The sequence below is a fragment of the Cantharellus anzutake genome, assembly GCF_015039405.1.
Source record: "Cantharellus anzutake strain C23 chromosome Unknown EI90scaffold_65, whole genome shotgun sequence".
NCBI classification, from domain to species: domain Eukaryota; kingdom Fungi; phylum Basidiomycota; class Agaricomycetes; order Cantharellales; family Hydnaceae; genus Cantharellus; species Cantharellus anzutake.
This window is the reverse complement of record NW_024067015.1, coordinates 172,320-198,019: the sequence shown is the minus strand read 5'-3', so window position 1 is coordinate 198,019 and position 25,700 is coordinate 172,320. Positions and strand designations below refer to the sequence as shown.

General features: G+C 49.2%; 9 protein-coding genes across 9 annotated transcripts; 5 read left to right on the top strand and 4 right to left on the bottom strand.

Moving 5' to 3' along the window:
* Positions 1-349: 349 nt before the first annotated feature.
* Positions 350-3,120, bottom strand: EI90DRAFT_3146960 (P-loop containing nucleoside triphosphate hydrolase protein; the record flags this gene model as incomplete). Its single annotated transcript, XM_039065485.1, has 10 exons — positions 350-606; positions 664-1,178; positions 1,236-1,427; positions 1,481-1,858; positions 1,916-2,198; positions 2,254-2,322; positions 2,372-2,491; positions 2,545-2,885; positions 2,938-2,972; positions 3,022-3,120. 10 exons carry the CDS (start codon positions 3,118-3,120, stop codon positions 350-352), a joined length of 2,289 nt encoding a protein of 762 aa, XP_038911171.1.
* A 1,185-nt stretch (positions 3,121-4,305) lies between these two features.
* Positions 4,306-5,192, top strand: EI90DRAFT_3076823 (uncharacterized protein). The gene has a single exon (XM_039061679.1). It carries the CDS (start codon positions 4,482-4,484, stop codon positions 4,890-4,892), a length of 411 nt encoding a protein of 136 aa, XP_038911170.1. The 5' UTR covers positions 4,306-4,481; the 3' UTR covers positions 4,893-5,192.
* A 1,020-nt stretch (positions 5,193-6,212) lies between these two features.
* EI90DRAFT_2382451 (uncharacterized protein) lies at positions 6,213-7,319 on the top strand. The gene is made up of 5 exons (XM_039052954.1): positions 6,213-6,453; positions 6,501-6,590; positions 6,671-6,753; positions 6,819-7,251; positions 7,305-7,319. Exons 1-4 carry the CDS (start codon positions 6,370-6,372, stop codon positions 7,123-7,125), a joined length of 564 nt encoding a protein of 187 aa, XP_038911169.1. The 5' UTR covers positions 6,213-6,369; the 3' UTR covers positions 7,126-7,251; positions 7,305-7,319.
* EI90DRAFT_2935719 (P-loop containing nucleoside triphosphate hydrolase protein) lies at positions 7,306-10,062 on the top strand (the record flags this gene model as incomplete). Its single annotated transcript, XM_039055147.1, has 10 exons — positions 7,306-7,392; positions 7,449-7,869; positions 7,924-8,043; positions 8,106-8,174; positions 8,227-8,509; positions 8,581-8,958; positions 9,022-9,213; positions 9,273-9,467; positions 9,543-9,769; positions 9,827-10,062. Coding segments are annotated over 10 exons (2,208 nt in total), but the record flags the coding sequence as incomplete, so codon positions are not given.
* A 1,191-nt stretch (positions 10,063-11,253) lies between these two features.
* On the bottom strand, positions 11,254-13,821 carry EI90DRAFT_3019848 (calcium-activated chloride channel-domain-containing protein; the record flags this gene model as incomplete). The annotated part of the gene is made up of 8 exons (XM_039057415.1): positions 11,254-11,706; positions 11,765-11,883; positions 11,938-11,997; positions 12,077-12,701; positions 12,760-12,944; positions 13,010-13,229; positions 13,285-13,546; positions 13,607-13,821. 8 exons carry the CDS (start codon positions 13,819-13,821, stop codon positions 11,254-11,256), a joined length of 2,139 nt encoding a protein of 712 aa, XP_038911167.1.
* A 1,293-nt stretch (positions 13,822-15,114) lies between these two features.
* Positions 15,115-16,715, bottom strand: EI90DRAFT_3130355 (actin-like protein; the record flags this gene model as incomplete). The annotated part of the gene is made up of 9 exons (XM_039064298.1): positions 15,115-15,180; positions 15,254-15,393; positions 15,452-15,626; positions 15,683-15,872; positions 15,934-16,056; positions 16,111-16,235; positions 16,288-16,486; positions 16,543-16,607; positions 16,662-16,715. 9 exons carry the CDS (start codon positions 16,713-16,715, stop codon positions 15,115-15,117), a joined length of 1,137 nt encoding a protein of 378 aa, XP_038911166.1.
* A 105-nt stretch (positions 16,716-16,820) lies between these two features.
* On the top strand, positions 16,821-18,475 carry EI90DRAFT_3157601 (uncharacterized protein; the record flags this gene model as incomplete). Its single annotated transcript, XM_039066123.1, has 6 exons — positions 16,821-16,847; positions 16,900-17,159; positions 17,224-17,282; positions 17,378-17,529; positions 17,583-17,907; positions 17,965-18,475. 6 exons carry the CDS (start codon positions 16,821-16,823, stop codon positions 18,228-18,230), a joined length of 1,089 nt encoding a protein of 362 aa, XP_038911165.1. The 3' UTR covers positions 18,231-18,475.
* On the bottom strand, positions 18,075-23,148 carry EI90DRAFT_3157600 (heme peroxidase). Its single transcript, XM_039066122.1, has 17 exons — positions 22,651-23,148; positions 22,524-22,592; positions 22,171-22,464; positions 22,068-22,115; positions 21,780-22,013; positions 21,544-21,623; positions 21,333-21,487; positions 21,132-21,271; positions 20,962-21,093; positions 19,960-20,889; positions 19,820-19,905; positions 19,720-19,763; positions 19,407-19,604; positions 19,171-19,350; positions 18,807-19,119; positions 18,552-18,750; positions 18,075-18,489 (listed from the first exon to the last, which is right to left on the bottom strand). Exons 1-17 carry the CDS (start codon positions 22,846-22,848, stop codon positions 18,478-18,480), a joined length of 3,312 nt encoding a protein of 1,103 aa, XP_038911164.1. The 5' UTR covers positions 22,849-23,148; the 3' UTR covers positions 18,075-18,477.
* A 466-nt stretch (positions 23,149-23,614) lies between these two features.
* Positions 23,615-25,283, top strand: EI90DRAFT_3076796 (kinase-like domain-containing protein). The gene is made up of 7 exons (XM_039061678.1): positions 23,615-23,654; positions 23,726-23,975; positions 24,041-24,112; positions 24,172-24,336; positions 24,399-24,467; positions 24,522-24,725; positions 24,785-25,283. The coding sequence occupies exons 2-7, from the start codon at positions 23,817-23,819 to the stop codon at positions 25,049-25,051; spliced, it is 936 nt and encodes a 311-aa protein (XP_038911163.1). The 5' UTR covers positions 23,615-23,654; positions 23,726-23,816; the 3' UTR covers positions 25,052-25,283.
* Positions 25,284-25,700: the final 417 nt, after the last annotated feature.

Genomic DNA, 25,700 nt, shown 5'->3' with positions numbered 1-25,700 from the left:
ACTCTTCGTTCTCGGCGGCGTTACGATTTCGGAACCTTATGGATGACTCCTCAGTGACCAATAAAGTCGGATCGTATCAGACGAGGGCGCAGGAGGCATTTTTCGTACTTTCCATCTGGGCTGGGGTCGCAGCTGCATCCATGAAGCGGCATTGGCCAGATCCGAGCCACAACATTGCAATCTATTGTAGTACCTACACTGAAAGTTGCGGGGCTCACGATGGTGACAGAAGCACACCGTATTACTTCGGTTGCAGCTGTGCCAACGTATTGCATGGCTCTAATTCATATCTCCTTCCGAGAAGTGCAAACACACGAGATCGATTGGCAATGAACCGGAACAACCGAAACTAAATGATGCATTGCATCCCCAAGCTCATAATTTCGCTTTGAGCATCTTCGAGACGCCGCAGTTTGGCCTTCAGAGTGTTACGCTTGTCCACAATATGCTGGGGTTGCGCGTAGTACGCCCGACAGCGGGTCTCTGCGTCAGGCCCGAGAACCCCCAATTGGCGTAACAGCTTAGTCTCTAGCCCCTTACTGAACCCCCGAATGTAGTCCATATCTATGGCAAGTGCAATGTTGTCTAGGAATCGCTTGAAGGCAACTAACAGAATCGTGCATTATTCAGCACATGATGACCCAATGGAGAGACGCTTCGCACCTTGCCAGTACGCGCGAACGTCCGCCATAACTAGAATAGCATCTCTGGCAGGGTCGTCCGGGAGGATCCTAAGGACGTCCTCAACTTTGTCAGGCAGCCCAGATGATCGAATCTGACTGAGGAGATTGTGACGTTGTTCTGTTTCTGGGCTCTTAGCGCCGGATTTATGAAAGGGGAGCGCCCGCGAGTACGACATGTTTAGCGGTTGCCCTCTCTGGTGGTAAGCTGGAGTGCGGGAAGGCCCCGGTTCCCCTCGCTCTTGATCATCATCAGAATCGGAGTCTGCTGCCTCTGTCACGTCAGGTTGATCAGGATGTGTCAAGATGCGGATAGCTTTGGCGTATCCCCTCTTCTCATGTCGCATAGTTGTATATTTGGATATGAACGAAGATTTATACTCCCTCAGACTGTGCGTGTTCAACGTGAATGTCGATACTTTCTCGGTTTCGAGAATCCAGTCAAGTTTATCAGACGCCGTCTGACGACACTCTGAGCGCCGGTCGTTGAGCACAATGCTGCGTTTAGTTTTCAATGAGTTTATTGCCCTTAATACATGAGGCTTTGATGCTCACTTGACGGACTGATGAAGTGGTCGGTAAAGGGAAAAGTGTTGGTTTACCAACACGGCAAAATGCATCTCCAACGTAGACTCCATCTTACGAAAGAGCCTTGAACTCGGGGTGCCCCACTGTGAGATGAACCCGCCAATAAGCGATCGCTTGACTTCGAAGGGTTCATTCCCAGGAAGCTCTCTTGAAATTGCGCTAGTGATAGGAGGAATTAGGATGCATTCTGAAGGGCCCTATTCATTACTCACGCTTGCGCACGTTTGTGAACCTCATCGAGATAAATGATAGGAACCGTGCCGTGACTGTCTAAGTCTCGCTCTTCCTCGGGTAAAAAATCCATGAGCGGCACTTTCCTGGCGTTTGGCGAACCTTTTTCGAACGGAACGAAACGAGGAGCAGTGCCCCGGAGCTCAATTCGGAACTCCTCAAGGTGTCGTTTGTATTTCTGGATCAGTCCGTCGCCGGAAGTAGTGCCTTTAATCTCTGTTTCGATGTCTCGTTGGAATTTGCCAATCGCAGAAAGGAGCTCATCGACAGGATTCTCGACAGGCTCAGGAGGAAGCGCCGAAAGCTCTTCCTGTGTTTGCTCTATTAAAGATGTAATTTCCTCCTGGAGACCTGGAAGACTAGGGAATCGGCTGTCAGCACGCATGAAGTTCGAGGGGAAAGGGGGAAGAACGTACGTCTTAGCAATGACATCCGAAAGGATCTCACTGAGGCGCTCAATGAGGCTCTCAACAGAGAGCCTCAACCGCATGTCTTGTAAGGAAGCCCAAGGCTCCCTCTGAAAGAAGTCCCTTTCCAGTTGGCGAGCTTCAGATCTTCCGATTCGCCGCTGAAGATCCTCTGGACCAGGTAACTTCACACAAAACCAGCCTTCCTGTAGAAGTTCCTTCTGATTTTTAAGAAGATCGAGCCATTTAGCTTGATTTCCTTTCTCAATACGATCCGGTTTTGTCAGTACCCCTGTAAACAGAAGAGTCAGCAGTAAAAAGAGGAGCATATTCACGGATTCACGAACCAATGGTTCTAGTATGATCTGGGTCGTGCGCTTTCGCGATTTCCCACGCGCCTTGGTTCTCAAAGTCGGCTGTAACGAAGTGTCAGGAGAATAAGTGGGGTTCATTTGCTTGACATACTCTCGCAAGTTACGGCTAGGAGAACGATACTTTGCGGATTCGCTATGTAACGGTCTGCGAGATTCTTCACGTTATCCATGTCAGACTGTTGCCCATTGCGTCCGATGGTTGCAATGATTCCTGTTGGACTATTAGCCAATACGAGACTCTATGATAGACCACCAAAGACGTACCTGGGAGGTCGACGAAGGAAAGATCTACAATGTCCGGTCCCCGCACTTTCAGACTGATACAATTTGGGGAGAAAGACACAGTTCGAGTCTCTGGGATGTCGCCATGAAGGAATGACGTTGGGAAGTCCACCGAGTCCAGGTCGGGATTTAAAACTGCGATCTGAGCACGCCGAATGCGGTCTTCCACATCCGCAGGGTTCGTAATGAGTGGACCAAATGGGATGTTACGGACCAACGGAAGTGGATGACCTCTGGAGTCAACTTGAAATCGGAGAGATACCTCACACTGCCATGGTTCCCTCGGATCCGATGATCGGATCAGGATGCATTCCGTTGGACATCTTGGAGATGGTATCAGATACATACACAAGTTTACGAGAACTCAACCTTCACCTTGTGCAGGTACCTGACGCTCTGGGAAGAGCAACCTGACAATGCCATATGAGATAGGAACGCACACTTATCGGTCGAACGTACACCCGATATGGATTCTATGAGGGAGGACTTCCCGACTGATTGGGAGCCAAGCACGCAAATTTGCGGCAGGCTTACATCCATGGAAACACTATAAGGCATTGAAAGTCAGCGTCGCTGTATCAGAACAAGCTTCCGTCCACACCCCGTGTTGCGCAAACTGTTGCTGATGGCGATATTCTGGCGACGCCGAACCAAGTCCGCAAATCCAGTATTTTTTAAAGGAGCATCTTCATCGTCAGGCTGGGATCGCTCCTGCACGGACTGAGTATCAAAAATATCGGACAACTGTCCAGGTGTTGTGGCAATTGAGGGCGAATCAGATGAAGCCATCGATCGACTCTTCCACTAGGTGGTTGGGGGACTGGAGGCTGCACGATTTTTATCCTCATGGAGGGCCGCGCGCGATGCGCCAGAATGAGTATATTTTCCAGGAAACTGGTCAGTTGCCACTACAGACAAGAACTGCCGAATGTCGAAAATAAATGGAAGAGGCCCAGAGTCTAGAGCACAATCTTGGACGGCAGTTGTCATTTGAACTGGTCTGGGCATTATAGGATATGGTAACAGCATCATCACGCCAACTTATCAGAGACGCGCAGAGCTTCTTTCAGCGCCCAAGCCACTTACTGAGGGACATCGATCAAGCTGGCCTAAAATTATGCCTGCTGTCGAACCATCTCCCATACAGCAGGCCTCATGGCTAGACGCTGAACGCTACCTTATCTGCCTTGCGGTTGTATGGTTTCCTAATGCAGGTGATTTCACGCGTCTCATATTGTTCGTCTGATCTAGGGCTACCCGATTGTGATACTCGTCATGGGCCAGAGATCGGAAGGTGAAGCGAATGGACGTGCCTCATTGTCAACGGAACAAGGCAATGATGAAGCAGGTTCGGGTTTCTGGTACATCGATGAATGATCAAGCATTACACGACTTCGATGGCATAGCTCCAGGTTCCTCATGACCATATGAGGTGGTAATAGGAAAAAATTCGAGCCAATTGAGTGGCCACATGAAGCCCAGCATATGAACAAAGCGCGGGAGGATAAGCTCCCGGTAGAGCCCAATGTAAACAGGGGCAATTTATCCATGCCAATATGGGGCCTTAGAGTAGCTCGCAGACGCGCTGTTCAGCAAAAGGTGTATCAGAAGACCAGACATTAAAGCTGTCCAGATATTGGAACATGAGTGTAGATATGCTATTCAATGGGCGCTGGATATGAGTTCTAAAGAACCGATATGAGCCCAATCATACTGACAAGCGCTCATCAGCCTTCCGTGTGTCTGAACAATCGCCACGAGGCAGTTATGGAAGGTCAAGATGTTCTTATCAGAGGCCATGTGTGTGAGTATATAGTGACATTACGATCAAATCGATTTCCCTAGGATCCAAGAAGCAGGGAACTAGGACGCCGGATGAGCGGAAAAACGAATGAAAATGAACCCTGTTCAGGTTCAGAATGAGAGCGGCCACAAATGGCGGCACCCTTGAGTCCATATTGGCGCTCACTGTCTTGCAATCCATCGCAGCATTGCTACTTAGGTTGAGGATGACATCGAAGCAGTACTTGCGCCACGACCACGGAGCTCGCCGAATTCCGTTGTTATCTGTGAACCGGGCCCAGCCCATGGTAGAGGCTCCCCCAGTATGCCCAATGTTGCTGCTGGTTTTGGGTCTAAGAGGTTCTCCTTTGCCGCGATGGATAACGACGTGGATGGCACTTACACGACCCGTTATCCTGCGTTGGCCTTTTGCACCGTTCTGTGTCGCCTTCTTCCATCACCTTCCACTTTCCTACCTTCTTGCTCACAGTAGTCGAGAGACCATGGGCACAAGTCTATCTCCCTTCCTTCTCTTACGAAAGCGCTGAGTGGTTCGCAAAACACGCGGCTCCGCGCCTAACGGTTATTGCCGCAACCCCGCCTACGTTACCGAAGCGCGGTTCTCCAAAGGACCAAGAGGCACGAAGGAGTCGTCTGGCCAACATTCCCAGGAGCCGTTTCAACTAACCCGTTTCGCCGCGGTTCTCCAACGCATCAAGAGGCATGCTTGGCCAACAATGCTCGGAGCCGGCATCCGTTGCCAACAAATCCAAAATGTATACTCCCCCCCGGAAACGGTGTACGAGTACCCCTAGGCGCTCCGAACCCACGCATCCATATGTTTTACTTCCCCTCTTGTACATAATTTTTGATCTTTTGATCCGTGCCCTTGGCGCCTCATTCGGGCAGCCTGCACGTGCACGTTAAATATCCAGAGCTCACACACACACACACACACACACACACACCGGGCCCATGGTGCCAGAATTGCGCGACTAAGGGGGTTTAAATCCTGGAAATGACGACGACTTTCTTGTCCATCATGATGCCGATCGACAAGCAAGACAGAACTGGTTGATGTAGGGATAGTGTATATCCCTTTCGATTCTCGCACGGAGCCATTGCCGGAAAAGACGACCTGTAGCAATGGAAAAGCAAGGCTAGCTTTGGGAACGAGTCCGTGCCCAATTCAGCTGGACAGCGAATTTGAATCAACACCAGATAGATGATTGCCATAGATGGAAATGAGCCCAGTTATCTTCAGCTGTTTCAGAATGGATGGGTTCCATTTCCGGCCACCCACTGAAGCAAGATGTCGGATCAATCTGGTCCTCACGGGAAGCTATGCCAGCACTCTACCTGCAGAGACGCATCATGACCGTGAAGACGTCCCGCTGCGGGCGACAGGATGTGCTAAGCAACTTCAATGTCGCCACAGGCTTGCTGTCTCTAACAAGTTACACGAGGTGCCCAATGAAGACCTAGCGCTCCGCAGATATGTATTCTTAAGTCGCAGTCGGCTAGAAAGTCATCTCTCATTGTGGTAATCTCAGGTGAATCATTCTTCCATCGTTGTTCAGGGAGTCACTGGTTTCACCAAGGCATCGCTTCCGGTGCAAGGGCTACATATTTCCCACAGGCCTTACTCACGGTTTCACTAAGGTGTCCTGCTGAATCCATCTTTACACGGACAGATGGCGGTTGGCCTTAACCTGGAATCGGCACTTCACTATGACTTTGAATATGGCGAAGTGATTACTGACCCTGGGGGCTAGGCTTCGACAAGCTCAGGTGGCCATCTCAAATCTCGAATTACATTCCCAAGACTCCTTCCTCGATGGTTGATACTAGGACTACTTCGTTCTCGCATAATTTTATCAGTATGTAGTCAAAGAACCCGATATCATCAACCTCCCAAGTGAGCTCCGATCCCTGGTCCGGTTGCCGTAGAGCTGGTATACGGCCGTACCGCATGTTTAATTTTTTTACGAGCCAGATCATGGGATTATCTCATCCTGGCAATGCATGTCGACAGTGGGATCAGAAAGCGCTTTGAACTACGAACAGCATGGAATCCTAATTAGGACGTATCTGACAATCGTGATACAGGTTAGTACAAGTAAAGCTACAGAGGCCGTTTGTCCGCAACTGCGAAGCTAGGTCGTGTCCAGTTCAATCGGGCCACCTCGTTGCAGCACGGTGTTCAGAAATGGGGGCTTTGGCCCACGCGAAAAGACTGTGCTGCTGTTCGGTGAGCTTAATTTACTATAAATGGATAATGCTTAACCCCTCATTGAATTGGGAAATCTGATCCTTTGTGTGGAAGCTCAATTACAGTGATTTTCCTGCGTTGTCAACCTTCTCGATTCATGACATGAAAATCAATAATAGCCAATCAACATCCCCCCAGTGCGTGGTTCAGGCTGTCTGAGGCCCTATGGGAAACGCACCCACATTTCTCTTCTCATGCGCAGAACCATGATGCTACTCTATGATGCTACTCTATGCCCTTTCTCATTACGGTCCTCCCCAAACCACATCCTTAGGGGAAATGCCTTTGTGTTGGCAAATCAGTTCAAATATCTTGGGCCTCATGCGCACTTGCTGGCGGCTGCACGGGTACAAAATACCACTGTATGTATAAAGGGTCGCACCCTTAGAACCCTCCCCCTTTGCCCTTCGAAGCAAAATGTCAAACCAGTCAGGCCCTCAATCAGACGCGGGAAGCTATGCCAACAGTCTCAGTTCCAGCCTTCTACCTGTGGACGTCGAAGGTTCTAGCCCATTGCTTGTACCCCTTCCACAAAGTGACGACCGCGACGACGTGCCACTGAGGGCGACGAGCTATGCTGAGCGGCTCCGGCGCCGCCGTAACTTCGCTATTTCTAATAAATTGCACAATATAGGGTGAGGTGGTTGGTGTTCCAACGAATTTGAACTGGAAAATCATTTCCCCCTAGAATTAATGCGGACCTAGCGCTCCCCCAGATATGCGTTCTTGGATCCCAGTCGGCTGGGAAGTCGTCTCTTATTGAGGCGATCTCAGGCGTATGTCCTAGCATGTTCCTTTCACCGTGGTCCACAAAGTCACAGTCTTCACCAAGGTTCCACTTCCAAGAGCTTCGGGCACCTGCACAAGGCGACTCTATAATATCATCTTCCCTGAAGAGCTCACTAACAGTCTTCCTAGGTGTCCCACTGAGTGTATTCTGACGCAAGCAGATGGTTCTTGGTCCTGCGAGATCTGCCTTCGTTTTCAGTATGATCGTCAAGGACACGAATTAGTGCCTCACCGTAACATTCCCTTTGGCCCAGTGATTACTAACCCAGCGGATGTCAAAGACCGACTCCGACGAGCTCAGGCAGCTATATTGGATCCAGCGTTAGATAGCCCTAATTTCCCGAATTCCTTTCTCGATTGCAGAGAGGTGCCCAGTAACAGGGTTACTTCGTTTTCCCGTAATTTTATCAGTATGACGGTGAAAGGGCCCGACGTCGTCGACTTGTCCTTCGTCGACCTCCCAGGTGAGCTCCAATACCAGCAATCATTCAATTGTAGGGCTGACATACTGTCATGAGGCATTATTGCAAGTGTTAGCAGTGGGAGCCATCAATCCGATATTGATAACGTCAAGGGTCTGGCGAACCACTACATCTCCAACCAGGAGAGCATTGTTCTCCTCACCATAACATGTGACAGTCAGTATCCTCACCATGTCTCCCGGGTCTCCGTTTCGTTCATAGCGGATTTCTTTGTACAGCCGATTTCGAAAATCAAGGTGCATGGCAGATCGGCAAGGCCCACGATCCGCAGGGAAAGCGCACCATCGGTTGGTCTCCAATTCGCACGATATGCTTCCGGTACACTCAGTAGACCTACAGGTGTTCTCACTAAGCCCGACCGAATCGAGCCTGGGAACGAGAGCTCATGGTTCAGCCTCTTACGAAATGAGAAAGAGCCTCTCGAACATGAGTGGTTCTGCGTTAGACTGCCTGGACCCGAAGATCCACCCGACCGCATAAATAGAGCCAAGGCTCAAGAAAAGGAAGAACTATTTTTTGGGCAACCACCATGGACTTACATGCACGACGTACGGTCACGCCTTTCTGTCGACAATTTAACGGAGCGACTCGGTGACGTCCTGTCAGACGCAATCGCCAAGGAGTGAGTTTTGCAGTATAGTACATGTCTATATGGCCCATTTATTTATCTAAAAAAATGGTTCATTTCGCCAGGCTACCACGAATCCAAGCCGAGGTCGCAGAAAAAATCTTGGAAACCGAAGCGGAGATAAAGGCGCTTCCTGTCGATTTCGCCAGTGACCCGGTCCATACGCTCATTGGAATGCTCGAAGAATTCTGTCGGCGTGTACAGGCCGAAATTGAGGGTACACAATCCCCTCAAGGTCTCATCCAAAAGATTAGGCGACACCTTATCGATTTCCGAAACGAGCTACGCGGCACTGCGCCGCGCTTTGTGCCTTTCGACAAGGGATCGCGCGAGGCTCGTCAGGTTCCCTTCATTGATTTTCTCGATGAACAGGAAAGGGATTTAGGCAACCATGGCACGCTTCCAATCATTTATCTCGACGAGGTCAAGAAAATCGCGGAGTCGTAAGTGACTCTGTTGGAGTTTCCCGTGGCACTAGAGTTCGGCTGAACCTGAATACGTTCTAGGTCTATATCTCGTGAATTACCTAAGAACGTACCTTTCGCGGTGAAGCGGGATTTTATTCGCCAGTCTATCCTCATGTGGAAAGAACCGTGCGAGACTCTATTCAGCAGGGTACAGAGGACCGTCGAGGATCATTTCGAACCAATTACTTGCGAGCAGTTTGCTCAATTCCCGCCGCTGCTTCAAGCCGTCAGGTATGTTATTTCCGTGAATTCGAGCGTGCTAGTTATCAAACTTGAGTCGGTCACATTAGCAATGTATTGAACGATCAGCGCTCCGCTTGCCGCGCAGTCGCCGCAACCAAGATAAATTGGATGCGCAAAGTGGAGGAGACTGCGACATTCACCCTCAATACAAATTATATGGAGAACTATAGGATCAGATTCCAGGAGAAATACAAAATGCTTCGACGTAAGGGATCCACTAGCTACTCTAATGCGATTCGAAAGTTACGGTATCCCGATGAGCCTGGATCACCGAACTTAGCATTTACGGAGATCGATGATGAAGAAAGAGTCCCCAGTTCCCCTCAAGCTGCCGAACCCTCGCCCCACTGGCATAGCTACGGCTACGCAGCGCCAGCGATCTGTTCGCCTGTTTCCAACGAGCGAGATAGGCGTGATGCCCTCCTGCTTGCCCTTAGGGACTTTGGTTTGCCCCACAGTGTTGATGACGTGCTCAAACTCCTGCCTAGCGATTCCGCCGACGAGGCTATAGAAATCATGTCAGATGTTAGGGCATACTGGCAAGGTAAGTCTGAACTGTATCAACTTGAAATGTAGGTAACTCACTGTCTATCCCCGTCAGTCGCGTTCAAAAGGTTCAACGATTATATTTCCCTAGCGATTGATATGGACTACGTTCGAGGCTTTGGGGATGAACTTAACGACAAGCTGAGACGCCGGCTCTGTGCAACCGACGAGGACCAGTGCAGAGAATACTTTGCACTGCCACCATATGTAGTAGCGCGTCGTGCAATGCTTCAAGCAAGATTAGGGCGTTTAGAAGCAGCCCAGAGGGAAATCCAGACATGGGCTGCATAGATGCCGTAGAAGAGTGGGGAAGATTGTACACGCATTGTCGGTATATCCTTGTACGGGAGTTACGACTCATTTGAACGTTTTAAATGATCAACCCGGCAGGGCCGGTGGGAGGCGCGACACTTGTATTCGAAGTGATGACGGAGTACAGCGAAAGTAAATCGGAGGTTATATTCATGATCTTGAATACCTACTTCGTCCGCTCACCGTAGCAGGTCCAAGTGATGGTTGTCGGGAGTACCGCGCCCGACGTCTGCACTTGAGGCGCTCTGCGAAAACTGAAAGCGATTTGGAGCTCGCCTAGATGGCTGGAAAGAGAAGCCACTGTGAACTTGGGTGCACACCGCATGTCTGAGACTCAGAGACTACGCTGAATTCCAATCGAGAGAGAAACGTTCGACCCAGAGTCCCGATCGATGGAACACTGATGTATGTTGGTTGTTTCTACTTTAGTAGAGGGGGGGATCCTGCCTAGTTGGTTGTCTGTGGGGAGGAGGGAGGAGTGATGGCTACTATCCCCTCGACGGACTAGTGCAGTCTCCCAGAAATGCCGGACACCGATAGTGGGTTCATCATCAGTCGCGAGCTGGATACGCGACGTGCAGAACGCACACGTTGCACCAGCGTCACATTATTAGGTCGATAGTGGCTGCGAAACGCCATGTCTAACGGTGGGGAGACGAACACACAACGATGCGTGACGCGGCGCTGTCAACCACGAGCCAGTGAGAAGAGTGCGATAAATTCTATGTACGGATACCAGCCATGGCCATCTGTATGGCCCTCTGCCAGGCGCTGTGCGCGAGCTATGGTAGTCAATGCACTGCAGCTCGCTTCTGTGCATCAATGACAGTAGTCTATCACGAGAGCGTCGAACCCCTCTGACAGCCTTCGCGCTCTCGAGCTCGGACCTTCATCCTCCACTCATGAGCAGCAACACGGATATCTCGATGCAGGGAGCAGTGAACCCAAGACGATAGACTTGATCCCTTCAAGTATTGAGGCGGCGTAGTCGTCTCATCCAGTTATCCAAAACTCCAGGTGACAACGTTCAAAAGTGTTCGCATCTTAAAAGTTTTATCAAATTGCGTCTGAAGTATTCCACATGAAAATAAGAAAAAATGAGATGGTGCACGCTGGTGGGATGCTCGATCCGCAACGGAGTCGCTCAAATCGGAAGCGCAGAAGCGCAGCTCATTCCGTCTTTGCCGCGCTTTGAATCTCGGCCAACCCTTCATCTTCCCAAAACGAAGGAGACAGTTCACTATCGCTTATGCCCTTCATCTCATCTCCATCACCAGTAGAGGTAACGACTCCGTGCTCCTCCAACCAAGCCTCCCTAAGCTTCACCTTAAAATCCTCGAGTATCTTCTCCTCTTCACTCCCCTTCCACATCACCCTTTCCAACACATGTCGCACCACTACACGAAGACCTATGTACGCATGACTAGATGCGAGAGCGGTGAGGAGAGCAGCGATCATAATGGTGTTCCGGCTGGAGGCACTAGAAAAGACAGAATTCAGGCCAGTATCGGATGCTGTTGTGTGCTTGGCAGTGAGTGACTGGGAAGACAGTGTTCCGAAGTGCGGATTGAAGAGGTAAACGAGCGCTGCATTGATTAGTGCACCAAGCCAAGTGATGAATGACTGATGAAGTAGAGTTTGACGAAAAGTTGAGAGAATTGAGGAAATGTCCAGCACATACCAATGAATCAAGCCAGGCGCCTATAGATTCCGTCCGAGAAGGGATAGGTCGCCGGACGAGCCGCGTGATCTTGAAGGCATCCGAACGAAGCTCGACCCAATTATTGGCAAGAACAGATACTAATGATTAAAAGCGCATTAGGCTCAAGTGTAAATAACAGCCTTACTACGTACGAGATGCGAGTGGCCAGCAAGTGCTCCAAACTGTGATATATCCAAACTGCGTAACCATCTCTGCATAATCGTCTGACGAGCTTATTCCATCAGTGACAAATTTGCCTTCCCCGGAAAGCCGCAAGCACTGATCGCTCACCGAATAGGGTATACTCCTCTAGCCCAACCTCATCCCTCATCCGATACACAAGCTCCCAATCCTCCTTATTCATTCCCACTTTCTCATTCCCATCCTTCTCGTCCTCCCATTCTACTCGTTTCTTCCTCCCACCCAACCCAGCGTATTTCCCCCTTCCACCACCATACCTCCCCTTCTTAATGCCTTCGAAGCCCTGAGATAAAAACGGAATGACAACCTCTTGGACAAAATTGATCGCTTGACCCGTCAGTGTAAACGCGAGCACCTGATCTCGCAGCCGCACGCCTCTGAGAGACTCGACCTGGTGGCCATTGTGATCGATAGTCCACCATCCTACAAGCTTCAACCCCTCTGTGGAGATATCTTGTGCAGGGACTCCGCGGGTGAGCGAAGACTGAACGAACTGCATGATACCCGTCCCGAACGGAACATATACAAATGCGCTCAGGGTCAAGTTTAGGTACGCAACGATTCCTGATAGGACGAAAGTTTTCAAAGTGAGCGAACGGTCATATGAACTGTGAGTAGAATGATTCTCCCAGTTTGTGAGACGCTTGGCATAAACATGGTAAAACGAGAGAAATTTGGGGATGGTGAGTATGAAGATGATTGTCGGGGCGAAGGCCTAGGTTGTTGATGGAATTTACCGAGAGGGACCCTGATAGTAGATGAGTCGGACGTACAATGTAACGATGTCCTGGTCCACCATACAGTTGTGATATGAATGCCTCGAAAACAAAAATGGCCGTGATGAGGGCCGAAAGTCCAACAGCAAACAATCCAATAATCGGGATAGACCCGATAATTCTAAGTTCTCTCTTCCACCAAATATCGTCGTTGGGATCGAACTCCGATCTCAGCGATTCCACTGAATGTCATTTCTAAATTAGTCGTTCAAGCAAGAATAAAGAGAGAAAAAAAAATACAACACACCCCGGCTTGAGTGCGTGACACCCCACTTGACGGCATACGAGCGCTCTTTGATCCGCCAAGCTTCAACGAAAGTCACGGCCCAAAGAATAAGTAGGACGCTGTACGTGGTGTCGAAAGATCCAGTAAAAAAATAAGCGCCTAGACCAAGGGCGGTGGGCCAGACAAGAGATTTCGCATAAAATGTTAGGAAGCCGAAGTACAGCGCAATAGACTCTCCAAACTAACAGAAGTGAGAGTTAGAATTCGATTGTGACGTGAACGTATGGAAGACAAACATGGTCCTTGATGGAATCAAGATGGGCGCTTATATCTAGCTCAGCTTTCCATGATTTGATCATGTTGTCGTTAAACTGGTGATCATGGAGGGCGAAGATGGACTCAAGGCGAGACCATGCCTGAGTGCGAGGTGCAATGCCGAGGCCGCCAGCTTTCGCGTTGGTAATTATATACTCATACACCAGTCTGATTCTCTGGGCCGGAGATATTGACCGTGTGGACTCCGCCGAGATCGACACACCGCTCTTGAAATCCCGTGCCCTTTCAATCGCTGCGGTATAAGCAATGTGGATAAAGAACAATGGTCTCGGACAAATTTACCTCTCCCTCTTCTCCAAATCTTTCAGAATCACATCCCCGCAGTGAACCGCAACAAGTATTTGGCCTTGTCTTGCGCCTTTCTTCCCCGCAACATTCAGCCCTCCAGCCTTCAGCCTCGAAACCAAGTTCTCGTATTGCTTGGAGACTTCTTGGGCCGATTCCTTGTCCTGGGCTTTACCATCATAAACTAGGACGAGATCAACTGTGGCACGCATGCTTTGGGGCGAAGAGGTTATTTCCAGTTGACACCTTGGATTTGCTTCCGCCCTGCGCATTGCCACTTGTGGCGTGTTTGTTTGTTCGTGGAAAGCCGCTTGAAACTAGACCGACCGGAAAGCCCCACAAGAATACCCAATTATAGTCTGAACATCATCGGATCAACACTTCAACTGATCCTCAGTCAGATCTGATGTGTGGCGATGCCACTCCGCGAATTTCGTTATTCGTCGACCAAACCACAACGATCTTCAGTGCGTCCTGTTTAATTGGAGAGGAAGACCGGAAAAGGTTCCAAATCTTCTCCCTCCTCCTCGAGTCCTTTTCGTTTCGTCAGAAGCTCTCTCGATCTTAAACCTCCCCCAACACTAAACATCGTAGCGGACCTGTCCCTGGTCTTCCGAAATGAAACCAAGCGACGCTGGGAAAGTCCGTCACTGATGCTGTTTGGAAATGACACTTAAAAACCCAAAGATGGTTAGAGGTCTGCTCGACATACGAGGAACTGCTGTGCCATATTCCGTGGCAATGTACATGTTTACACCGAAATTACTCGCTCTCCACACTAGCGCAATGATTCTTCTTTGGGACGTTAGGGCATCAGGCGGTAGAGCTAATGTTCGTCCTACATTTCCCCTCTAGTGACAATCGTGTGATCAAATATGTTCGACCATGGATATTTGTCAGCCACAGTGCCCTGGCTGGCGCCAAGCTGCACTACGCTCGTCCGTAATCCTTTTTCCAAGTACCCAGCAGCTGGGCTGGTAGTGTAGTCTTGTGCGGATTTGCTGTGTCTATTGTGTCTATGGGACAATGGGACAATAGACATATTCGACAAATACATCGATTCTCAGTTTTTTTTTCCCCCAGTCACCAACACGTGCACGTGCAGTCCTCCAGTCATCGCTCCAAGTCAATCAGTACCTTGTCACGACCCTGCTACACTTTGTATAACATGAAATCGCGGGTTGGAATGGATGGAGGCCTTGGTTCCCTCCGCAGCCAACTTTTCAGTCCACTAGCGCTGCTGCGCTTTCTATTCGGTCATGCCAGAGTAAGAATTCGAGGTTTATGGGTTTAGATCTGAACTTGTTCCGTTTCTGGTTGATCTAAACCATCACCATCACCACTGTGCCTCGTCGTGCTTCTAGCGTGAACCGCTGTCTACTTTCGTCATCCTGTTGTCGGGAGGTTCAAATCATTACATTAATAAAAATTACGCGAAAAGATACGAAGAAGCGACAGCAAAAAGGTATTATAGGAGTAGTAAGAAACATACAACGAGCTGAATGTTAAAAACCTGTTTTCTTGTGAATGATGTCAGGATCTTCCTGATATTCCTCCGCGCTGACCCACATCTATTGCGGATTACGAAGTCATGGTAGTTCAGACAAGGCATCGTCATGGCAGAGTGATACAATAGGACGCCACCTTTTTGAAAGTCCCAAGTCCAGCAAGGATACTTCCTCCAATCCACGTCGAGTACTTCCGTTCTGGTGGGGCATAGATTCTTATCTTTATGTCTTTAATAGCTAATCTTCTTATCTCGTTGAGCAACCGGTCACCGAAGCCTGGGAGATCCCACACGTATTAGAGATCAAATTGATCACGTAAAGATTGGAAACTCACCCCTTGTCAATGTACTTCCACCACTAAGAACAATGTTTGTGAAGAGATTTTTTCGCAGATCGAGATCTACTCGATTGATGGAGTCGACGACGACCTGATGCACGCCTGCATATTCTGAACCTATCAGCTCGGGATTGAAGAGGAGTTCAGGAGCCCGAAATCGTTCCGACCCGAGCTGCCAGAAAATTGAGAGTCAGTCATGTCACTCAAACGTCCCTCAATGGAGTTTACCTGAACACTGCTTCCATCAGGGAGTTTAAATTCCTCATATCTCCCTGCCAAATCTTTTTCCTCTTTGGCCGGGTTGGCAGCGACATAGCAACACTTCTCCTTGATTGTCCGAACAACCTCCTTCTCAGCAGTAGTATGCAAATGATGTCCAGCTTTTCGCAAGAGGAGCTGCAAGTGGTCTGTGACGTCTCTACAGGGGCAGTATAGTGCCTATCAACCTTGAGGGCAGTAAGGACTGGGCGATTACCTACCGTCCAGCTACATCTATCCGCCGTATAGCGTGAGGCATGGAGAAACCTTCGAAAACTGGAACAGAATGCGTGACACCATCTCCACTGTCAAGAACAATGCCTGTTGTTCTCCCTGACGAATAACTAGGCCAAAGAGTCAATACGGACAGCTAGAGGGGGCAAGTGTCGCTGACGCACAGCGACAACACTGCCTGGACGCTGATATACAATGCAGGGACATTGAATGTGTCAAAGAAGATTTGAGCGGCTACATCTCGGTTGCTTCGAGGGTTTAGGGGGGCCTCCGTTAAAAGAACTGGGTGCTAGTCGCAAAGTGAGAAGCGAATCTTTCGTAAATCGCGGCAGGTACCACACCTCTTCACTTAGGGTTCCCAGCTCCTCTGCATAGACCCAATTCCATATTTTCTCCATGTCATCCCAATTTGTGACAATGCCGTGCTCTATCGGATAGCGTATCTTAAGAAGCCCGCGAAATTCCTGAGCGCGTCGTCCGATGAACATGTCCCCATCTAGTGCGCCAGCCATAACGCGAGTATGCTTCGGTCTCCCGACACTGTTTATAACTGCAATGAATCCCTCTATGTGTTGAAAACACTCTTCAGCTCTTACAAGGACGGGAAGAAGCATTTCGGGTGATCTTCACCAGCAAAGCCAGCCTTTATCGTACCTGAACCCTAAAACATACCTGTTTAGCATAAATTGAACAAGAGTAGAGCGATATTGTTTACATTATCAATCACCACCGGTTGGTTTGTGAGCACATCCTCGTATTCAGTAGCCATGCTCACAGTTGAGCGACGCTTGGGTGCTCAATTTGGGTCGGTAACTGCCGTAGACGCGTTCCGAAGTTGCGATTGCAGTCACAGTGGTGAAACGCACTCCGAGAAATGGGTCTCTTCTCGTGGTTTAGTAAGGTTAGCATTTATTCATAGAGGACTAAAATTAGTTCCGCTGATGCTTCCTCAGAAACCGTCCGAGAATTACGAGGAGATTCTTGCCAATCTATCCATGGAAATCTCTTCCAGGCAAACACGCCTGACCGAAATCGTCCTTCGTGAACGACGTTCAACCCTCTGGGCAACTTTGTACACTTTAGCAGGATGGACTGTGTATTCTTTCATTTGGCACCTTGATCTCGTCCCGAATTTCTTCAAGGAGCGAACCAGGAGTAATATGGAGATTGAGCGTATTGCTCAAATGGCTCCAGTCGTCATTGGGCCACTAATGTGAGCGTACATTGACCCGGCTGCTCTGTGATGATGGCTACTAATGATTATTGCAATTTTACAGAGCTCTCTTTCTCAGAAGAATAATACAATTGTGGTACAGACAAAAGGGTGCAGGGGAGGGTGAGCTGCCAACTTGACATAGTGTGATCAATCCGACGCTTGGGATTAATCGTCTTGCTTCACCCATTTCATGACTTTCAACTTGTATACTCTAGAGAAAACGCTTAAGAAGCTTCTCACCCAACAGCGCACCATCATTGAGGACCTAAAGAAGAAGACGAACTATTATTCGACGCGCAACCTTATTGAGCGTTATGACTTGAGTCCGGCTGCACCCCAGACCCCTCAGGGATCTCGGGGACCTGAGGTATGTCACTTGTGTGCACCACGTCCTTCTCAGGCCCCTTATTCTACTGGTAGGGGAGCACAGAGACCCAGCTCCGTCGGCGAGCGTTGCAGAATCAAAGCGGAGGATTAGGACCTAACCCTCCTTCAACACCCTCCAGGGGACCCATGCCTGGCGTCAACGTCAACGGTGCACCCACGGGGTCACGGGGGTCCCCGTTCGTCGCCACACCACCGCAACCACCGCGACGCATGTGGCTCGATAAAGTAGCTGATGCTCTTCTGGGGGACGAGAATTCTACCCCTGGGCTTGATCCAGCCAAGTCGAAGTATGCGCTTGTTTGCCGAAAGTGTTCAACACATAACGGTTTGGTAGTGGAGAGTCTTTGGGAAGACACCCGTATGTAATTGTTTGTGGTTGGTTTAGTTCTTCCCTGACTTTTGCGTGCCGTCCTAGAGTATATATGCCCGAAGTGTGGTCATTTTAACCCTGCGCCCCGCTCCAAGCGTCGGCAGTCTTCTCTCCCCAAACCCCCTAATCGCCTCGCACAGCCCGATTTCCTCTCAGCGTCTAGTCTGCATGATGACGATGACGAAAGATTGTCACAAAGCTCAAGATCCATTTCACGGGAGAGGTCATCGAGGGAAATGGAAAGAGGTGAAGTTGGTGATCCAGATAAAACTCAAGATAGTGTCGCGAGTTCCATGGATGTAGATCGATAGGGCGATACATCAGGCTATTAATCATTGCTCTCTGAATTCTGCATGGCCAAATCATGCTCTGTTCTTCCCCGGGGGCAACTTCCGGCTCACTTTGCTTGCTTGTCCAGTGTATACGCAACATTTCGAAGCGCTCCATTCCGAGTATAATCCGACTGTACGACAGCAACACATAAATATATAGTTTGTACTAAGGGTATCAAGGAGATCTGGCAATTATGTAAATGAAGATGCAATATTGCGATATTTTTTAGACGTCATACTGCGGAAAATTTGCACATCGTTATCATTAGGGAACGTGAGCGGAAGCCAAGGTTCACTCACTTCGAGAGATAACCCGGTTGCGCAAGCCGTCAAGCGGTGGTCATTTTCAACGTCCAAATAGCTGTACCGGAATGCATGGTCAGCGTTCACAGGCGTCACATAATATTCATAGTAGTCTTCGAAGGTGCCCTCCTTAATTTCTCTGGTACGTTGGGTGGATGTGACCTCGTCGTCAGGATTGTGTTGAGGAACTTCGAATCTATCCGCAGTGAAATCTCGTCACCATATTTTGAAGTGAGAGGAAGATGCACCAACCTTCGCAAAGATCCTGCAGGACCTTTGGTACGTTTCACCTGCTTCAATGAGAAGACAGCCTTGAGAACCTGACCCGTGACCTTCCACACGAATCTCTCGCCGAGAGACTTGAAAACACCATCACCATAAAGGATGGAATACTTGTCAGCTGGTCGGGTAGGATCGATCTCGGTTGGGTTGGGGAAGAGGTTTTCATCGCGTCCGATCTTGCGAATGTCTAGATAGAGACGTTGACCCTGTTTAAAGGTAATGGGTCCAATGGCACCATCCTCTGTAGCCACACGGTAGAGTCCATCGATGACAGGGTCAAGACCTGTGAGGGTTTAAGTCAAAATAGACTCGTGAAGTTTTAAATTTAACTGACGAAGGGCCTCGCGAGCATAACCTTCCAACAAAGCAGCTGAATCGGGCGAGTCGCTCGTAGCAACTGAAATGACTTTCGCCTGAAGCGCCCCAGCTTCCCTGTAAGCTTCCTGCACCTCCGGAGGGTCAAGCGTGCTGGGCTTGTTGGGCGCCAGATAGAAATTCAGCACATGGGTGAAGACTAGAGGTAATAGCATAAGACGAGAGCCATAGGTTCCAGTCGTTGCAAAAACATACTCTGAGAGAGCTCAGTGGATGAGGACGCAATGACAGCCAAGATTTCATCGGCAACTTCAGAGGCATTCCCTTTGTTGAGCCTTTTCGGCGATTCTCTCAGACTCAATGAGCGAACCAAAATAGGGTTACTCTTTTGATTCGGGTTGCCCAAAAAGATTTGCCCGAGAGCCCCGACTATCGTGGAGTTGGCTACGAAATCTTTGAATCAAAGTGTCGAACGCTCGACGTTGCGAAACTTACTTCGCCCTTAGCCTCACTCAAACTATGATTGACAATGCGTCTGAGGCGCTGCACGTTCCCTTCGCCTCCCTACGATTGGGAATCTTCATAGAAGTGTCAGCGTCAAAGAAAATGAAGCTGGAGAATGAAATAATCAATGAATCATTTTTGGAGATGAGCCTAAGGAGACGTACGTGTAGAATTCTTCGAAAAACTGATACATCTGCTGCTCAAAGTAGATCCCGTGCGGCTCCTCCATGGTCTTAAGGGGCAAGCCTGCCTAGTGTAAGACATAAATTAATATCAATATCAAACTGAACAGAACTAGACATACTACAACAACAGAAAACCAGTGGACGGGAACAAGTCGGAACACATCCTTGACAACATCGACATAGCGCTTCTTGTTACCGACGAGACCCTGTGATTTGTGCTTAAGAAGTTCAATTGCTTTGTCGGAGAACCACTTGGCAGTGGCATCGAGGCTGTCCTCAGGCACGATGGCATTACGGATGTTCTCTCGCGCCGTATTGAATGCGTCCGGATCATCGATGTGGGACAGGAAGCTGGAGCCAAGCGTAACATCCTTGATATTCTGCAGGTAAGGCGTAACAAGTTTCCCCTGCACAGATCCGCCGAGAATAGCCGACGCAGCTTTGGCCGTGTCGACCACTTGTGTCCCTGGCTTCTTAGTGGGCCTCTCTAGAGTATAATACTGGGCGAGGCCTAATCGAGAGAGGACTTTATCCATGGAGTGAGGCTGTCCAGTAGGGGTGATGAGAGGAAAATGCGTCCACACGGACGAATCATTGAAGTTATTGGGAAGGGCGCGAGCAATGAGTCGCCCAAGGACACCCCCAAACGCAGCATTGTCCACATTGCGATTAGCCTCGGTGAAGCCCCATGCAGTGAGGTTGAAAGGCGTGAAATCATACGTCAGATAGCGATCGCCACGGACGAGCGCGACGGCGTCAGCAAGGATTGCGCGAGACATTGTGTAGCTCGGGCACAAACCAGCACCATCCATAACGGGCTTAGACTCTTCGGCAACTAGACCAACATAAAGTTCCAGATTCTCTGGCGTGCGGTAAATTTTGCGAGCACATTCGGCTACGTCGGGGTCAGGGTTCCATTCCTCAAAAGTCGCATAAGGTTTGAGTCCCAAGAAGCGACGAAACTCGTTCAAGGTGCAGCAACCCCAATTACGTGCCTGCATTATACCCAGCATCTCAATGACGCGCATGACACCAGGCACACCCCGTGCCTACTAACTATTAGTCAATCAGCTCCATGAAACAATGGTAGTTAGACTTGCCTTGAAGGAAGCGGCAGGAACTGCAATAGCACTCAGAATTGCATTTGCAATCTGGTCATCATCATATCTCTTTGTCTTAGGGTCCCTCTTGAAAGTGGGGACATTGTACTGTGGCAACAGGTAATCCGCAGGCTTGCCATCGTTGATAAGCTCCTGATTTCATTCTTTGAGAGTGTCTTAATATCAGGCACAGGAATTGAGTTGCCATCTTTGTCCTTGCGACGTGCCGCATTCGCCTGTGCAATCTTCTGGCCGAGGACAAGCTCAAACTGGTCAGGAGTGATCTCGTCAAAGTCCGCATCGGGTCCGAAAAGGTACTGGAACGCTCTTTCTACATATCACGGGTTGGTGGCCAACATCATTGAAGTAGTAGATTGAGTTATCGTACTGACCAGTGTATGCCGCATCTTCGGCCGACATAGCGGGATGAAGTCGATAGAGTACGTTAAACTCGACGGAGCAAGAGTTGCCACGACCACGTTCCAAAAAGGTGTGGTCGGTCTCACGTCTCTCGCTAGCAAGGTCGAGGGTCCAGCTCGAACCATCACTGGAGAAAATCTTAACACACACAGCCAAAAAAAAAAGTGTACAAGCAGCTCTTACCGAACAGTCCCCAAGATACCGGAAAGATAGTCACTTAAGACAACATTTGCATAAGAGGCAGAGTTGATGAGGCGAGCGGTCTGGAAGATTTCTTCATCTTGCTCCAATTTCCCTCCTCAGAAAGTTTGCTAATGTCTCGCATCCATTTTCCTCGCTCGTTGATGCGAAGAAGCATGTCGGCGATGTACTGCAATGCGGTGTCAGTGCCAATACAGGACAAGTTGCTGGAGACGTACGTTATGATTGCGATTGAAAACGATGATGATAGAACTAACGCCTAGAGGTAAGTTTAAGAGACGCGTCTCGGCAAAGACATCAGGAAGGAGTCGTCCGCGTCCATCTTTGTGTCTGACAAAGTCTTGGTGTGCCTGGGTGTTTCCGTAAAGAAGAGCGAGATCAACGTATGATGAAGTTTCGTTGATGTTCCAGTCAACGCGAGAAGTGCGGAAGACTGAATGAATAACGGTCGTCTAAAACCATGGTTTGAGCAAAATAGCAAACTTGGAAAATAGAGCGGAACGCACAGCAAAATTGAAGAAGAAGCCACTAAGACCGGCTGGATGAGGAACGAACTGACGATAACTCCCAATTCAATATAGGGGAAACCGTTCACAAATTTTGACATACTTTGTCGCGCTTTATTAAACAGTCGAATACCAAACCAGGATCGGGAAGTTCATTCGGAGGCAATGCTCGCGTGCTCGTGCAGCTTCTCGAGTATGAACTGAAAGCCTTGCCCATCTGAGGATCGAACGGAGAATTCCCTGAACCATCAGCACTTCGAAATTGATACCCGGGTCCCATTTGAGTGGAGGGTGGGTGGGGAAGATCACGATAGAGGAGTGTGATGGCCTTGTGCTCGAGTTCGTTAGAGATATTGTCTTTTGGAAGGCGCGAGAGAAGGGTCAGACCATACTCAAGCTAACATGGTTTGAAGTCAAGTCAGAGTTGGTGAAATTTCTCCTAAGCAATAAATTTACCGCCATCTTTCGATCGTCAAGACCTTCGGTTTTCTTCGACTGAGTCTCGACCGCATCGAGCAGGGCGGACTGAGAAAATGACATGAGTCCATGGTTTCGACGAGGGTGATGCGATCAAGTCACGTACCAATGTGTGAAGAGGGCCAGCGGTGATAGGTCGTCCACGTCTCATCTGGGCACGAATTCCTTCAATGCCTCGAGCAATTAATGAACCTTTCTTCCTTTCATCATAGTCCTCAGAAGTCTTCGGTATAGCTGCTCGCGAGGCATGGACGGCTTCTGCGTACTGAGAGGCACTCCCGAGAGCGCTATCAAACTTTTCCATTGTTGTGTACCACTAACGATGATTAGGGAGGGAAGGGAGCAAAGACTGTCATGGGTCGGGGCATCCTTTTATCTAGCAGAACCCTAAACTGAATAAAACCGGAGCAGTTCATCCGGTTCAGCAGGCAAGGCAGTGGCACTCCGAACATTTTTCGCCGTTTTTCTAATCTAAGGCACACACACACGAGGTGAGCCCAGAAGTGCCTGCAGACCATCCGATCATCATACACAACTTTCCGAGAGAAATCCCTCTGTTTGAACGCGGGCTCAGCATTTGCTTCGGGTGGTTGACAGCTCGATCACCGTACTGGGCAACATGGACACGTGAGTCAACCCGTTTAAGTAACGGCAATATATTAATTTGAGTGTCCACTTTGGGTGACATGTCACGCTTATCACAAGAGGTTTTGGAGGATGTCCCTTCGCTACAGGGTCAGAGTATTCCTTCACTCCTATCTGATGATTCCGCTTTACATACTGTATGTACATGACCAACTATCCAGATTCCGGTTGTTGCTCAGTGCTTGTCATGCTGTATTATTGTTAGCCGATATATTTAATTATCAATAGGGGGGTTCACGATTAGCTAAACTGGGCTAAAGTGCCATCTAAACTGGATCTAAACCGTCAGTTTAGCTACTTAAATTCGAGAACAGGCCTCTAGAGGCCGGAGCTGTACTCTAGACTAGTCTAAACTCGAATCCTAAACTCGGCTTTAATCCATATGTCCGTTGCAAGCAACTGTACAGTTCCTTCCTGGCTGTGGCCTCAAGTGTTGAGCGGGGTTGGGACTGGTTTGGGATAATCGTGAGCGCGAGCGCTTCTCAACTCGCACACAAACTGGACTCTTAACTGTGCCTCAACTCGGGTCACTTTAGGTTCAGTTGACATCCCAGTTTAGTGTCAACCACGGAAACAAGCGGCCATGGCTCAACCCTCACCCTCAATCCTTCTCACCTCTCCAGAGAGATGACCACGTTGTCGGATGAAGTGGAATCCTTCCGACAAGCCGTCGTGCAGGCTCTGCTGCAAGTTGACGGCAGGAACCTCGACGGAGTGATCGGTTTGATCGGGCCTGCCAAAAGACGGGAGACATTTGGGAAAATATACAAGGGTGTCTACAATAAAGCTCGTATCTCTTCGCTAGTGTACCGGATCCACTGTTCAAGCTTAAGCCCTTCCCCTTTCCCTAGAGCGTAGTTTGCATAAAGTCTTTCAAAAATATCGAGAGTGAGGACTCTGAGTCGCATCCCGAATTTCTTCGAGTAGGTTGGCCCAGATGGATGTGTGCATCATCATCACTGCTATTTACTTTCAATTTAAGCGGTTAGTTCGCGAAGTAAAAGTGTGGTCTCAGCTGGCGCACAAACATATAGTCAAGCTTCACGGTTGGACATCGTACATTGACAGCAAGCAAAATTTATGCCCCAACGGGGGGGACGTTAAGGCTTTTCTACGCCGCTATCCAGACGCCGATCGCCGAGCCCTAGTACATGAATCCAACTTATGCATTGTGAACTAATACTTACCTGCGTGGGGGTCGCATTCTAGGTTTGCGGAATAGCTCAAGGTCTTAATTATCTTCATTTGAAGGATGTGGTACACGCCAACATGAAGCCTGTGAGTCATTCTTACGTTACAAATTGAGATTAGTCCATACCCATCCGTGACAAGGAAAGCGTTGTCGTGAGCGATGGGAGCATTCCACAATTGTGTGACTTTGACCTTTCCTTCATCATATGGGACACCTCAACACATATCAATACCACTGAACTGTTTGAGGCATTGCGATACATAGCACCAGAAGTGTGCGAGAAGAATGAACCCTTTCGGGACAAGGGGACTGACGTCTGGGGGTTTGGATGTATAGCCATGGAGGTATGATTTTAGCTGTTTTGAAGGCAGGTTTGAGGCTAGATGCCGACGGCCGTGTTTAGATACTCCGCGGTCAGCGACCATATGCCACTATTAGGAACGAATTCGCTGTCTACTGGGCTATTGGACGTTCAGAGCCGCCGTTTGCCCTTCCAGTGATGCAACCTACGGAGGAGATCCTTGTTCTTTGCCTCAACCCTGATCCTGAACAGCGAATTGGCATGCAGACCGTTACCGAGCACCTGGAGCGATCGGACAATTGCTTAGCAACACAGTCCTTAAGTCCTGCGCATCAATTTTCCGATGCTGCGATTCTCAACAGCACATGAGTGAAGGCTTTTGTTCAATCCGATTCGCGAAGCACAAGTGTGATACATTGTGTCTGGGGTGCAAATCACTGCTGTGGGTCGTGGTGGCTCGAATTGATGGTGGCAAATTGCCTGCACAAACTCCTGCCGATATTATGTCAATCCTGCCACTTTTGCTGATGTGATGGATTTCATTTGTATGGTAACTCACACTGGCAACTTACTAGAGTGTTTGCGTTGCTTCGGAATACGCAGAACATCTAAAATGTCTGTTCGAGTTGCTTAAACTGTTGTGCTCCGCTACGAGCCAGCTTCCCGGCCGGAGACAACACCGAGGATGGCGTTCATGGGAAGATGATAGGTACGTTTCTGTCCTCTTCATCAGGAAACCAATTGCAGTCCATAAGAATATGACCGAAGACGAGGGCGTGTCGACGAAGCGACTCACGCATGAGGCCCATCAGAAGACGGGGGGCCTCCGTCACAACACATAACCGCGAGTCCCAAGAGCATAAACGTTATGGACTTGATACTTTAGCAGAGTTAGGAACGGGCAAAGTAAATGCCATTGGTACAGGAGAAAGGCGCCGATGGTATATCTCACGAAATTGGTGAAAAAATGAGGAACGTTGCCGAGTAACAAAGTTCTGAGTTAAAGCCCGCGAGACCC